The sequence below is a fragment of the Schistocerca gregaria genome, chromosome 10 (assembly GCF_023897955.1).
Source record: "Schistocerca gregaria isolate iqSchGreg1 chromosome 10, iqSchGreg1.2, whole genome shotgun sequence".
Lineage (NCBI taxonomy): Eukaryota > Metazoa > Arthropoda > Insecta > Orthoptera > Acrididae > Schistocerca > Schistocerca gregaria.
Window position 1 is genome coordinate 222,658,342 of NC_064929.1, and position 15,903 is coordinate 222,674,244.

The 15,903-nt window shown below is 47.8% G+C and overlaps 1 protein-coding gene across 4 annotated transcripts in view; it reads left to right on the plus strand.

Annotated features, from left to right (window-relative positions):
* The window catches only part of LOC126293555 (plectin-like), a 210,774-nt gene that overhangs the window by 115,301 nt on the left and 79,570 nt on the right, over positions 1-15,903 (plus strand). For all 4 annotated transcript variants that reach the window (XM_049986828.1, XM_049986830.1, XM_049986829.1 and 1 more), the window contains 2 exons: positions 2,767-2,955; positions 8,674-8,774. In XM_049986828.1, the coding sequence (XP_049842785.1) occupies positions 2,767-2,955; positions 8,674-8,774 (290 nt within the window). The remainder of the gene's footprint in view (positions 1-2,766; positions 2,956-8,673; positions 8,775-15,903) is intronic.

A 15,903-nucleotide genomic window follows, 5' to 3' on the forward strand; every position in this document is an offset into this window, starting at 1 on the left:
GGACCTGGGGTGGGGTGGGCGGGGGTGCCGTGCTGCGTCGCGTGGCTCGGGTCGAGGTAGGAAGTGGCCGAGCGAAACGGTAGCACCTCGGAGGGAAGCGGCAGGTGTGCCGGCTGGGAGTTCGGGGGGGAGGCATGGGTGCTGTGCGGGCTAGGCACGTCCACGAGTGTGTCGCAGGTGGTGGGGTGTGACGAACAGTAAAGGTGACCTGGAGGCGTAGGCACGGGGAGGGCCGGTACAGAGACAGAGGAAGGGGAAGACTGTAGGAAGAGGCTGTGGGGACAGTAGGCCAGCAGGATGTGTCACGAGGACGACTCCCGCCCCTGTAGTTCGGAAGATTTGGAACTTGTGCCGGCACCGGTTGTAAAGAGGCCTCCGAACTCGAGCACGTCGTGCTCGGCAGCCTGTCGTGCCGCCTTGCGGTCCGCTCTGTTCTCGTCCGCAGTTTGTCTGCGGTGGTTCGTTCCGGTGGACAGCTGGTCGGTTGTCGCGCCAATTTATAAAGTGTCTGGCAATTGCGACATAGTCGCTGTGTGGCTTGCCTGCTTTTGGAAGTGGCTGTGCCTGTGACGGCACAGGATAAGCCTACGACACGACTGGAGTGGGATGCGCCGGTGGGTGAATTGGTCACACGTTGCACGTCGGTCTTCTTCGGGGGTAAGAATTGTTTCAGTTGCTGCAGTCCAGCGTGACACTGGGCGACGAGGGGATGAGCGGAGGTGCGGTTGGAGCAGTCGGAGAACTAGATGTAGCCATCCGGGTGAATGGGTGAAACGAATGGGAGAGGAGGTCTCTGGATTGTAAAATACAGATCGTGAAGATATCGTCGGTGAATGTTAAAAGACGAGGGGATGAGTTTCTGGAGGCTAGGAAGGTTTGCTCTAGATGACCCACAAACAGGTTGCCACAGGAGAGTGGCGTGCTGAAGCACACGGCTGTGTTACAGATTTGCACCCACGCGTGCCCTGGGATGGCACGTTTACTGCCGTGCGGCCTTCGTGCGACACGTCGGCCCTCCCACACCTCGCCTTCGCCTTTCTCTTTGGCGTCTTTCTGCCTCCGCAATCACTTTTGCAGATCATTTTAAATATCTGACCTCTGCAACTCTGCCATCGTGAGTAATAGCAAGTTTTCGAGACTAAGATATCAGAAGATGCACTTATTTTTCTCGTATTCATTCACTATTGTGCCTAATGGCATTGTACCAGATAACTGCACGTGTTAGCACACCCCTTCTGGGATTCGGGACAGTGTGCCGGCCCCTTACCGAACTGACGTGGCGGGTTTACGACGAGGGCCGGTGTGATGGCTGGCCCGGTTGTGGTTTTTAGGGGTTTCTCGCGTCTGGGTCTGTGGTTACCAGTTCGGTACCCGAGTCGCCCCTCAGTTACACAATTTGCAAACATTTAAAAATCGGCATCACTTTTCACGTGACTGACACTATACGCAGACAGCTGGGGTACACGTATTCCGTCCTGGGGGTTACGGGGTGACAACAGAAAGGTCATCGGGCCATTCCCTAAATTGACTGTGCCAAATCCAATAATAAAGATGTCGACCCTTTGTAGATGTGGGATGAAAGTAGAAGAAAACAATGACGATTCTCTAACAGCATCGTATTGTGAGGTACTTTGTCACTAAAGAAAATGCTGTGTGTTTCACAGGCGCGAGTAATAAGGATATTGCTGGGTCCACTGCAGAACCTCTCATAGATAGCTGTTTAAACAGCTGCACGTTCTGACAACGGCCTCACAGTTCGTTTAACACCACACAAAGTTTGTTGCGCTCAATAGTCAAGATTGTAAAAATGGCAGTAACTTTCAGAATAAACTACTAAAAGGAGATGTAATTTAAAGAATCCACCAATATTATGGTGGCATAGCAATAAGTACAGTATTATTAAGTCGAAGAATCTTTGTTCACATATCCAGTTATACAACGAATCTGATAGCCTATAAAATTACCTTAAAATGTAAATTGAAATTATAGCCACCTGACAGTTCCTCCTTACTACATTAAAGGAGAGGGACTGAACAAAGTAAAGCACAAATCACTGTCTGAGAACAAAGTAGCTTTAGCCAGTCATCTAAATCATCAGTGAGCATGCTGCAGTATTTTGCACTTAGCAAGTGTCCTATAGACATATAACTGTCTCGCTCTGTAATGTAGTGAGAGATTGCAACTGCCACAGAGCCCCCCTCCCCACTCTCCTGCCGCTTACTTTTCTGTACCTGTCATTAAAACATCTTTACTATGAATTGAACCTGTGTGTAGGTCAGTCTTTTTCCATTGGCAACATAGAAATTTTGTGCCAATGATTTTGATGGGATCGAATAACAGTAATACATGTTACTCACCATTTAGAGGAGTGCCGATCTATCAGACAGAGTCCTTCATCAGAAGCAGACACACACACACACACAAACACACACACACACACAAACACACACACACACACACACACACACACACACACACACAAACAGCGTGCGGCCTCAAGACCAGGAGACACCAGGGGCTACATGCATGTGAGTTGTACATTTGTATTTCCCCCCCCCCCCCCCCCCCTGATGAAGTGCTTTATCCGATAGTTTAGACTTCTTCTAACTGTGCCCACCTACTGCTCAACTGCTATTCTGTGTGGTGAATGGCAGTCTATCAGAAAAATATTATGATTTATCTGTTTCTTGTTCGTAAAAAGTAAAAAACGTCAAAATATTCTACGTATAAGAGAATAGTGGATGTGTGCCTCCGTCTGATCTGCAGGACGAAGTCGACAAGCTGTACGCCCAGCTCGCCCACCGCGACAGCGCCGACGGCTGCGCGGACCCGGATGCCGAGGCGGCCCGCCGGGACGCGGAGACTCGGCGAGCGGAGCTGGAGAAGGCAAAGGCGGAGGCGCGCGACCTGGCCGAGCGGCTCGCGGCCGCCGAGGCAGAGCTCCGGGAGGCGCAGGTCCGTACCTATACGGGAGGGCACTGAGGGGAGTGTGTACTGTGTCGTCTCGGGTGGCTGAGAGACGGGGCACCAAACTTACCGCAGTTGCGAGTTTCCTGGCAGTACTCGCCGTTACAAACGGGTGGAATTCAGACCTCACACTGGTGGGCCCGTAGTGGCGCTCAAACCTGCGGATCATGTTTGTCGCTAAAATTGACTGTTATAACGTAACCGTGGTGTATCGAGAGAGAGTGTTTTTGGATGACAGAGTGAGGGTGGAAACTTTGGAAAAACTCATCGTGCAGTATTCTGCTGTACTAACAGAGTGATTTTGGTAAATGGGACTGAACCACAGTAAAAGAGCATCAAGATGATAAAGAGTAGAAAAGGTCACATTGACGTATGTCCAGAAATATGCTCTGAGGGAGGTATTCCCACTTGAAAGTAAAGATATGTGACAGTGCTGGTTTCAGTTATTGAAGGCACACGTGTGAGCACAACAGACCTATGGGACTTTGTGCTGGACTAGTGTTTTAGCTCCATACTTCAGCAAGTCGATCCTCTGCGTTTGGGCGGGGATTACTGACGACTTCCTCGTGGGACAGGTTATCCTTCCAAAGTGCCCCACGTACGAGGTATATCTGCACTCCCTGTGGCTTGCTGTCTCCCCTGCCGGATGTGGTTACTACGCGACAGTGCTCCAGTTCACTTCCTCATTTCTGTGCCGAGGCGTGTCGACCGTGTCTATCCTGACAGACGAATCGGACGAGTCGGTCCGGTCGTATGGCCTGCCCGGTTGCCGGACCTCGAGCCTTTAGATCTGTAGCTGAAGGAAGTCGTGTATGCGGAACCCGTTCCAGATGTGCAGACACTGAAACTGTGCACTTGTGCTGCCTGTGACACCATTGGATTGCGAGGTGGCACATTTGAACTTGCGTGTGCCACTGTGTCGTTTTCACAAACGCTTAAAGCCCATGGGAGGGGGAAGGGAGGACTTAGAAAGCTTTGTCTAATGGTGATATTACAAGAGCGTGTCGTACACTCCGTCGAACTTAAAGGGCGGGACAAATTAACAAATATCCTGTAGCAGAGACACCGTAATTTTCTCGTATTTCCCTGTTAGGGAACTGTAGAGAAATAGTGTGAAAGTGGTGCAATGAATCCTCTGTGGAGAACGTAAGTGTGCAATGCAAAGTAATCTCATAGATACGGACACGGTCGTAGGACGGGTCGCCGGTGTAGGACTCCAGGGATTCGACGACCGAACTGGTACGTTTGCCACAGATACCTCGGCTCTAGGAGGGGAGCGTGCCGTGTCGAAGGAGTGGCAACTGTCGTCATTCATCGCATCAGTTTTACGAGGACCGAGGCTCGAGTGTTGGCTTCGGTGAGCTTTATGTGGATACCGAAATACGTGGCTTCGGATTTAGAATATACTGGGTGAATTTGAGGCAGGAAAAGGAGATAAGCTGTCGCAGGAAGTGGAGGAGCTGTTCTTGCCCACGAGTCCAGACTGCAGACACACAGCGGACAGATCCGTACTGAGCCGGGGTGTACGGAGGCATTTGTGTGGTTGTTTCTCCGTCACTCCATTTGTGAGGGAAACAGGAAATGTAACGACTGGGAACGATATGAGGTACTCTCCGCCAAATACTGTGTGGTGGCTCACAGGGTGTGGGTGTAGGTGTAGATTGTACTGCTCGCTCAGGTTATCTTCTGTCCGTCTCTGTACTGTTCTCACTCTGTCGTCACACTGTCTGTGTACTGAGGTTGTCACCCGCTTGCAGGTGTGCTGTCTGGTATTTCCAGCTCTCCCTGATGCCTCCTCCATCACAGTCACACGTCACCCTCACGACAGGCGGGGCTCGATTGAGCTGCCCCTCCCCCCCCCCCCCCCTTTTTTTTTTCCCCAACATGTCTCTCTTTCCTCCCTGAGGAACGAACTAATAGTTTTGAAAGTGAAGAATATTATTTCATTTTTAAATATGTGCATCGGCAGGACTGGAATGCAGCTTCTGTAAAATAAGTGACGGTCATTTGTTTTGTCGCTCTGCAATTTTATAGTTTTTTGTGAGAGTCTACCTTTTAGTACTATCACTATGAGCCTTGTACGATTGAAGTTTGAGCTGTTAAAAGTGAACGCGTTCTAAACCCGCCCCACTACTCTACTGGCTGTGTCTGGTACAGATATGTTTGGGCTCTTTAACTTGTCCGGTCAGCAAAGCCACACTGTTAAGAGTGTATTTTAGTGTGACATCTCTGCAAATTTCCGATGATTCTTAGCTGCCTCCTTTCCTGTTCAAAATTGGCTTAAGTTTGAAAATAAGAAATAATTGTAATCTTAGAACATTATGGGAAATTAAGTTTCCTATTACGAATCTGTCGAGCACCGAAACGTCTCGGCACGTTATAACAGTGTGCCGGAGTGGGACTCGGACCTGGGAGCTTTGCCTCCCGTGGTCCAGCGGTAGAGCCCTCGACAGGAGCCCCGGGCTCAAGGCCCGGTCTTACGTGCAGTTTTAATCTGCCAGTGAGTTTCAAATTACCGTACACTCTGACGAGCGAAAATTCTCTCTGCCGGACGCTGTCGACGTTTCGCATTTCGAGTTGGCACTTGCCGTATTTTTGAGTTTTCAGCCAGATTTCACACACCGTTTCAGTGTGCTCCTTTTCTACGAAAATATTATGTAAACCGACATTAACTCAGCTGGAAACTAAATAATCAGTGTACGATTGTGTACATGATTTGGATAGCTACTGCTGCAGACACCCACCACTCCTCGTGAGGTGAAAATCTTAAGAAACTATTACGGGAACTACTCTACATAGTTTACAAAGTTTCTCGCAAATGACCCTCGTTGCCATTTGATGCCGCTACGATTTGTTAAATTGTCGTAAAGGTCTTATCGAACCCAATATAAAAAATTAGTCGTCACTTTTCGAGCTGTCGTATTTACTAGATTCGTCAGCTCAGTAACTGGATGAAAGGGAAACTGACATTTTATATAATCTCGTAACACAGACTCTCATAATGGGTTACAGTCTAGTCCATTTGTGAAGAGTTTAAGTTCAGGCCAAATATCTTCCTCGTTTAATTGACTCAGGATTAATGGTTTGTCAAAATTGTGATAATGGTTTTTTGTATTAAATGACGCATTACTTTCTACAGGAATAAAGAAGACGACTCACAAGAAGGCAGAAGCGATGTGTCGTCGGCAGGCACACGGACAGCACATACAAAACGTGGCTAACTTTCTAGGTGCAGGTGCAGGTGCGCTCGCGCACACACGCACACACACACACACACACACACACACACACACACACACACACACACACACACACACACACACACACTATTGGGTGGGTGGGGAGCATGGAGAGGCAGCAAGTTCTATCCAGAAAGGCTATGGGAACCATGGATTTGCTGTAAGGATAATTCCCATCTGCGCAGCTCAGAAAAGCTGCTGTTGGTGGTGGTGGTGAGGAGGATGAAAATGTCATGCGGTGTGAGGTGGCCGTTCAAATCTCAGATGTTCTGCTCTGCTACTGGGTTACCTGCCCTGCTTTTGGCAACAGTTTGGCAGTGGCCACTCATTCTAGTTGACAGCCGGTCGGTTGCCGTACGAATGTAAAATGCTGTCTGTGCAGCAGGGCTGCTATGTAACGTGGCTGCTTTCACAGGTGGCTCATTACTACAGATGTGCGTACCACGGGCAGCCAGACTGTACGGGAGGGATATTTTAGTGTGAAAGCGGTGGCAGCTGTCGAACTGCGAGTACTGTCGGTGATTGGTGGGTTTGATGTGGACCGAGGTGTGGATGGAGTCGTCTGACAGGAGGAGGCCGACATCTGTGGAGGTGGTACGGTGGGTGAAATGGATGGGAGAGTAGGTGCTGAGCTTGTGGGGAAATGAGGACGAGATATCCTTGCCTCGGGTCCAAATTATAAAGATGTCATCAATAATTTGGGAAACTAAGAATGTTTTTTCTATGCAGCCCACGAAGTGGTCAGCAGAGGAGGGTGCCGTGCGGGTGCCCACGGATTTGTCTTTACGCGTGCCCCTCGAATGGTAAGTTGTTATGGGTTAGAATACAGTCGGTTAGGTGGGTCCGGAACCTGCAGGGCACCGGGAGAAATAGTGTCCGATAGCGACGAGCCCGTGGCTACGAGGGATGTGGGTGTATACGGTGGTCGCGTAAATGGTGACTAGTGGGGATCTGGGAGGTAAGCGTGTGGATCTGGTGCAGAGCCGGTGCGGGAACTGGTTGGTATTTCAGTACGGGAGGCTAGGTTTTGGACAGTTAGTCGGAGATGTCGATCGTCGGGTGCTCGGATTCTTTCGACGGGGGCACTGTAACTGGCCACATCGGGGAGCCCGGGATTGTCAGGTTTGTGGATTTTCGGGAGCATATAGAAGGTGTGTGTGTGTGTGTGTGTGTGTGTGTGTGTGTGTGTGTGGAAGGAGGTGTCGGACAGCCGGTGGAGGCCCTGTGTAGGTAGTCACTCCAGTTCGTCCAAATAGTGGCGGAACCTCTGTCTGCTGGGAGGGTGGTGAGGTCAGGTTGTGTAGGGAAGTCCTTTATTGTGTCTAAATGTACCTTGTTCTTAGGGAGAAATGTGAGGAAGGATGCTGAGGCCAGGTCAGAACTTAGGAGCTTCAGAAGGTGACGAGGGGACAGTTAGTTGGGAGTGTGGGACGTTCACAGTCGGACAGAGGTACAGATCGGGACGGGCGGGGTTCGACGTTGGGATCGGATTGGCTTCGGTCGGAGGAGTCGGTGGCAAAGTAGTGTTTCCACTGTAGGGAATGGGTGGGGGAGAGGAGGTCTTTCACAGTTCCGACTGTACTACGTCCTTTGTCAGGGCTCCAATTATCTATCGTCGTGCCCTGAAGTGAGGGTCATCCTATCCAAAATACTTCCAGCCCCTACCAAAGTGGTGCCTCCCCAGTCCACCCACCAGGCACCACCTACTCTTGTCCCATCACAGACTTATCCTACTCCGTCGGAGGGCACGCCGTCTGGGAAGGCAGCCTTGTTACGTACCGGCACTGCTACAGTCACTGGTCAGCATTTTGACTTGCTACGACAATGGACCAGACGACAACTAGAATGAATGGCCACCACCAAATTTGCCAAATGTGAGGTGGACCAACCAGTGGCACAACATTCGGCAGAGCACAACAGGCAAGATTTCAATGGATGCTTCACAACCTGTGCTATCTCGATCCTCCTCACCACCCACAAGCTTTTCTGAGCTTTTCAAATGGAAGTTATCCTTATGACAAAGAGCTGGCAGTCAACTGATCACAATGTGAAGGGACAGTTGTGTGTGTGTGTGTGTGTGTGTGTGTGTGTGTGTGTGTGTGTGTGTGTTTCCTACAGATAGAAAAAGGGAGTGCATCCCAAAAGGCTCCTTACCTTTCGTTCTTGTGCCTATCGACAACGCAGTGCTTCTGCCTTCCGGTCTGTCATCTTCTTTGTTCTTAAATAATTTGTAAATTTCAATAACTTTCCATAGATTACATTACTTTCTTTATCTGTATTGTAAATGTCATCTTAAAACTCACATAAGCTGTCAGTCCTTGCCGTAGAAGCATATTTTTTTATGCACGACTGAACGGTGAGAACAACTGTTTTTGTACTTGACCAGTGAGAAATTTTTAAATAAGTAACAGAAATCTAGTCTCGCAAACTTGCATATCTTTTTCTTCCCTCCTCTCCCGTGTTGCAGGGGCACGCCGAGGGAAACGGCAGAGAGGAGTTCCTGAGGTTCCACGAGCAAGCAGTCGCGAAGATGAAGCGGGAGCACGAGGAGCGGGTCGCCGCGCTGCAGTACGTATTGCGGCCTCCGCCCGTCGTGTCGGTGTTCGCCTTTATACCGTAACAGCTCGCGGGACCAGCTGCCGTTACCGGCAGGACCCCGGGGGTCGTGCACCAGTTAGTGAGACTGGAAAGCTGAGTGCACTCTGTGTGGTGAAGAGGGGCGGGTGGACAGAAAGACCGGTCAGGAAACAAAAAATATTGGAAACTAAAAGTAAATGAAGAAAGGAATAGTTACTGAGAAGAAATGCTGAAATCGAACAAATTAATGTAAGTTAAAACCGGGGGCGGTGAGAACCGAGGACGCGTTCCCACCTGCAGAGCTCCGAGAAACTGGCATCTGAGGGAAGAATCGAGATAGCAGATGCAGTGAAACGGGTGACGAGATGATGACTGACGTGTCACGGACTGTGCTGTGAGACCAGATATTGCGTGTGCTGGCGTACACCTTCTCACCCTACGCCTGTGCCCGTTCGTCCCGACCGATAACCGGTCGGTAGTCGTGGCCGAACGGCATTTACGTAATAGCTGGTGTACGAGATGGGCCGCGTTGCAGGTGGCTCTCTCTCTGATAGTACAGGGCCACTGTAGGTGCCGGTAGCAGGGTGAGCAGTGGGGACACGAGGAGCAGAGGGTCTGCCGACGATACTGTGGAGACTGGGAATGCGACAAAACGTTATTCTACGTGTGGTGGGCAAAATGTCTGACGGAAGGACCTGATTTTAGGGCACGATTTTAGGAAGTAGCCGAGTAATACAGTCAAGACCATGATAGTACTGAGCAGCAAATGGTGTACTCTGTAGTTTTTTTTTTTTTTTTTTTTGAAGATATCTGCAGTACTGGGATCAGGTGTGATGGGCTGGGAAATCTGCTTCTAAACTAGGCTTCACATCCAGTGCCCGCTGAGGTGAGAACGGTGACATACTGCTGTAAAGAAAGTGCATCCGAGCAAATACATTTTCCTCAATTACCGAGGCTGTCGGGAGGGCACATCTGATGTCTGAAGTACGGCAACTGTAAGAATGCGAGTACCATTCTTTGTTGCTAGGTTTAATGTGGACAGAATCGTGTATTTTAACTGATCGGCCTCACCGGGAGTCCGTACGACGAAGACGTTTCAGTGTATCTAATTCGAACTGGGAGCCGAATGCTTATTATATCGGGAGAGCCCCCTCCGAGGAGCCGGGCGAGCGGTCGGCCTAGGAAGGAGCCTCGGTCCCCTCGGCTGTGTCCCTGATCATTTTCTACGTATGCCCCTCAAAGGTAAAGTAGCTGCTGGTAATTGTAAAGTTGATTAAGGTGAGCAGGACAGACATCATATGACTGAGGAAATGTCCAGCAGCAGGCAGACAGTCGACGTGGGGAAGGTCAGTGTACAGGAAGGTGGCATCAGTGGGTGGTGGGATTAGGATGGGCACAGATTTGAGCCAATCTAGGGAATGGACGGTATGTTAAATATAGAAAGTAAGTCTTTGTACTCTATGTTGCAGGCATTGATTAACTGACGCAGCTATATGAATTTTTGAACATTTTTCTAATCTTTTCTAATCCAGTAATCTGCCCCGCACGTTTCCTCGGACGGTACCGTCTGCCGAGCTGACTACGAACTGCGACGACGGGCCGGACTTTGCCTCAAAATCTGTCCTGGCTCCTCCTAAAATACCTCGACAGTGGCATTTCCTTTTCTGTTCGTCTCCAGCTCCCTAAATCTTTTTTCTTGCTTCTCTTCCTTTTTCCTCTCTTTTTGCCCCATCTACTTCTTTTTTGTCACTCCCACCATCTACAACTTCCCAGACCCTCCTCTCTTGCCGTGACGAATTCCGTCACATATTACGTTCAGTCCTTTCAAAAACTTGCTTTTGCTGTATTGGAACTAAGTCTCCTTACACTTACCTGCCTAATCTGTAAGCTATATGCCTCATCTGCCAATTTCCATTACACCAGATTTCTCACCTTATACAAAATCCTCCAGTAATCTGCCCCGCACGTTTCCTCGGACGGTACCGTCTGCCGAGCTGACTACGAACTGCGACGACGGGCCGGACTTCGCCTCAAAATCTGTCCTGGCTCCTCCTAAAATACCTCGACAGTGGCATTTCCTTTTCTGTTCGTCTCCAGCTCCCTAAACTGTTACGACTCCCATTCTGCAAACCGAGCGTGCCCGACCTCCTCGGTGTCCCGGGTCCTTCACCGCTGCCTCCCAGGTCGACGATAACTTGCGGTCACGAGAACCGGTCACCTTCTCAACCGCTCGAGTGAGGCACTCTCTCTCTGAAGTATCAGTATTTTTCGAGGGTCTCACTTTCGGCCTCAAACCTTTATTTCGTCGTCCAACTTTGGCGAAGGACGTACTTCCCTTCGCACTTAATGCGAATCTGAATTATCACTTTGTTACTCGATCGCAAAACCCTTCTGATGGCAGACGTGACACCGAACACGGCCTCTGACAGTTTCCACACGATTCGTTGTCACTACCTCAAAACCGTCACTCGAGGGATTTCCGAGTATTCCTCGCATACGGCATTGCTTCGCAACCATTCCTCAGGTCCTCACAATATGACCCTAACTTGTCCTCAACAGAACTCCGGGCTCTACATTCCCTAAGAGCTGAAAAACTAATGATACCATCATTACCCTCCCTGCAGACAAAAGATGTACCACTCTGGTACTTGACCGAAGGAGTTGTTCGTGAAGGTCTATGCCAGCTGTCTGCCACCTTTATGTACAGCATCTGCCACCCCCGTGGCTGTCACGCAGTCCCTCCTTAAAACATCAGCCTACCACCACCTCCCAAAGGACTGACATCTCAATCCACCCAAACCGTGCATCCCCACCTTTTAACCCTCTTCCTGATAGCCACAAACCCAATCACCGTGGCTATCACACAGTTGCTGGCTTTGAAGCACCCACCGAACGTATATTTTCTTTAGTTGATCGACACTTGCAACTCACAGCACAAAGACTTGGTTCTACATGTACATCTACATTTATACTCCGCAAGCCACCCAACGGTGTGTGGCGGATGGCACTTTACGTGCCACTGTCATTACCTCCCTTTTCTGTCCAGTCGCATATGGTTCGCGGGAAGAACGACTGTCTGATATTCCGTAGGCTCTTACTTTGTTTATCAGGCGACAGTGCGGAACTGTATCGAACGCCTTCCGGAAGTCAAGGAAAATAGCATCTACCTGGGAGCCTGTATCTAATATTTTCTGGGTCTCGTGAACAAATAAAGCGAGTTGGGTCTCACACGATCGCTGTTTCCGGAATCCATGTTGATTCCTACAGAGTAGATTCTGGGTTTCCAAAAACGACATGATACTCGAGCAAAAAACATGTTTTAAAATTCTACAGCAGATCGACGTCAGAGATATAGGTCTATAGTTTTGTGCATCATCTGCTCGACGACCTTTTTTGAAGACTGGGACTACCTGTACTCTTTTCCAATCATTTGGAACCTTCCGTTCCTCTAGAGACTTGCGGTACACGTCTGCTAGAAGGGGGGCAAGTTCTTTTGCGTACTCTGTGTAGAATCGAATTGGTATTCCGTCAGGTCCAGTGGACTTTCCTCTGTTGAGTGATTTCAGTTGCTTTTCTATTCCTTGGACACTTATTTCGATGTCAACCATTTTTTCGTTTGTGTGAGGATTTAGAGAAGGAACTGCAGTGCGGTCTTTCTCTTGAAACAGCTTTGGAAAAAGGTGTTTAGTATTTCAGCTTTACACGTGTCATCCTCTGTTTCAGTGGCATCATCATCCCGGAGTGTCTGGATATGCTGTTTCGAGCCACTTACTGATTTAACGTAAGACCAGAACTTCCTAGGATTTTCTGTCAAGTCGGTACATAGAATTTTACTTTCGAATTCACTGAACGCTTCAAGCATAGCCCTCCTTTTGCTAACTTTGGCATCGTTTAGCTTCTGTTTGTCTGAGAGGTTTTGGCTGTGTTTAAACTTGGAGTGAAGCTCTCTTTGCTTTCGCAGTAGTTTCCTAACTTTGTTGTTGAACCACGGTGGGTTTTTCCCCTCCCTCACAGTTTTACTCGGCACGTACCTGTCTAAAACGCATTTTACAATTGCCTTAAACTTTTTCCATAAACACTCAACATGGTCAGTGTCGGAACAGAAATTTTCGTTTTGATCTGTTAGGTAGTCTGAAATCTGCCTTCTATTACTCTTGCTAAACAGATAAACCTTCCTCCCTTTTTTTATATTCCATATTCAGGGATGCTGCAACGGCCTTATAATCACTGATTCCCTGTTCTGCACTTACAGAGTCGAAAAGTTCGGGTCTGTTTGTTATCAGTAGGTTCAAGATGTTATCTCCACGAGTCGGTTCTCTGTTTAATTGCTCGAGGTAATTTTCGGATAGTGCACTCAGTATAATGTCACTCGATGCTCTGTCCCTACCACCTGTCCTAAAAATCTGAGTGTCCCAGTCTGTATATGGTAAATTTAAATCTCCACCTAAGACTATAACATGCTGAGAAAATTTATGTGAAATGTATTCCAAATTTTCTCTCACAAGGGAATGGTCAGACTTGTCATGCCGAAACATGTATTGCTTTTTTTTAGCACTATTATTTAACTGTGCAAAAGGTCCGTGTGCAAAATTGTAGCTGCTGACATGAACTGGAAGTCACCTAAAACAAATCACGAACATGGGTGTTTCCTGCTTGGCGCTTGCAGTGACGGCTGGCAACCCCTGGAAATGGTGAGTCGCGAGCGTTGTGCACGCGGTCGGGATGTGTGGCCGTCTTATCGCGGCGTTCACTAAAGAGTAATATCGCTGCACGGTTTTGGTGGAAAGGCGAAACGAATATTCGTTTTTGTGGCATGCACGTCCTTGTAATTTCTGGTACGTCTTTCGAAACATACCGTCCTGAAACTGGTTAGAGATGTGAAAGATGTTCTGCACATGTTCATCTATACTCCGCAAGCCACTTTATGGTGAACATTCGATCTCCTCTCACAGGTGATGACAAACCCTGTAAATGTTCTGCTGTTTGCCGTTGAGATATACCACATACACCAAATGAAGCAATCGACAGAAAACACGCGTGAAGACTGAGTGTTGTGCGACATTTACCGATGACAGACAACAGTCATTTAGTGTCAGCGATACAACTTTGCACGATTGGGCGTTAGAGATTGCCACCGCGATAGGCGCTAAAGAATTTACAGCTTCTCAAAGTTGGATTAGTCGCTTCAAAAGATCATATAAAATTGTGGCAAGAAAAATAACAAAATTTGTATCGAGAAACAGGTCGGAAAATGTAGTGACACAAATCCAAATGATAGAAGCTTTTCTTAATTGCAAAAAAGAAGATCGTTAGTTTTAGTGAATCGTACGTGTGCAATGCAGATCAGTCAGGTTTTCAAAAAGAAATACGTGCGAAAAGAACACTGTCATTCAAAGGGGAAAAACATATTGAGGCGATTGCGCAGTCCACGACTGCACTCACCCATTCGTACACTATAATGCCCATAATTAGTGTGGATGGTTCATTGTTTCCTATACTATATGTGTGTCTTCAAGAACCAACTGGAAATTTGGGACCACGTGTCAAAAAAACAATGTTCTACGCAAACAATCTTGTAGTAGACACATCGAAGTCTGGAAAAATGCGAAATGAAAAGTTACACTTTTCATGCGTCATGCTTTTCTTCCAGTCTGTGGGAACAAATCTCTCCTCCTTCTATATTTGTGGTCAGGTCATAAAAGGTCTGATTCATTAAAAGCTGTATTTCGAGCCCACCCTGTCAAAGAAGTAGAGATACTTCAGATTCCACCCGGCACAACGAACGTAATTCAACCTTTAGACAGAGAATTTTTCCGTCAGTGGAAGGCATTTTACAGAAAACTAACAGAGAAAATTATTGTGTGCAGATCACTGTAATTTCCTGTCTATCACCGTGACAATATTCCCAAGCTGCAATCAGTAGCACATTATCAATTTTCCTTCCCACGGATTCAGAATTTGATTAAATATGCGTGGCACTCCTCGAAATATACTAATACTGGGCCTGATTCATTCCTAACACCAACCCAGCTTTGTCTACGGACATCTAACAATGTCTGTGATTCGCAGGGCAGTCATATGTCGTCTTTGCTTGTATGTTCTTGGTGCACAAAAAACCTATGTTTTGAACATTGTATCATTTTTAGCATTTTTGCTGTAATTACAAGAAATAAAATTTGGACGTGTTATAAACCATATATTTATTTGTGTCTATTTCATAGCTATTTGGAAAGAATCTTGTAGATAACATATCAGCCATATTTGTCAATGACTGTTTAATTATCATACGATCGCTTTCACTAGGGGGATCGGCTCTCTCACTGCTGTGGCAAGAGAGCGTCACGTAGCTAACGCCACCTTGTCCCTAGATGGCGTTGGTATAACGTAGCGAGAGAGGTCAGGGTGGTACAAGAGGCAGATATAAGTGCGGAAACCGTGCGACACTAATGTCTTGCTTCATAAAATTGTTTCCAGACTTCCAGGTCATGTCAGCAGCTGAAATTCTACATACAGACTTCTTGCAATGTTAACCCACAGTGGTAAAAAAAGCAACACAGGTTTCGACATGACAAGTCTGACCATTCTCTTGTCAGTTGTTCTGCCACTAATGCTGCTGAGTCGGGAAGTCGGTAAAAGGAGCCAATTATTAACCTAGCTCGGTTGTTGAGTGTAACCTCCACCCATAATAATTCACAGGAACTATCCACTTCTACTTCACTACAGGATAAACTACTACTAACAGCAACAAACATGCCACCACCGGTTGTGTGGAATCTATCCTTTCTAAACACTGTCTGTGCCTTTGTAAAAATTTTGGTAGAATTTACCTCTGGCTTCAGACAGCTTTCTGTACCCATAACGATTTCAGCGTCGGTGCTTTCTATCAGCGCTTGAAGTTCCGGTACTTTACCAACTCAGCTTCGACAGTTTACAATTACAATACCAATTGCTGCTCGGTCCCCCACATGTCCTGACTTTTCCCGGCACCCTTTGAGGCTGTTGCCCTTTCTGTACTTGCCCGAGGCCATCTAACCTAAAAAACCGCCCAGTCCACGCCACACAGCCCCTGCTACCCGTGTAGCTGCTTGCTGCGTGTAGTGGGTTCCTGTATTAAAGGTAC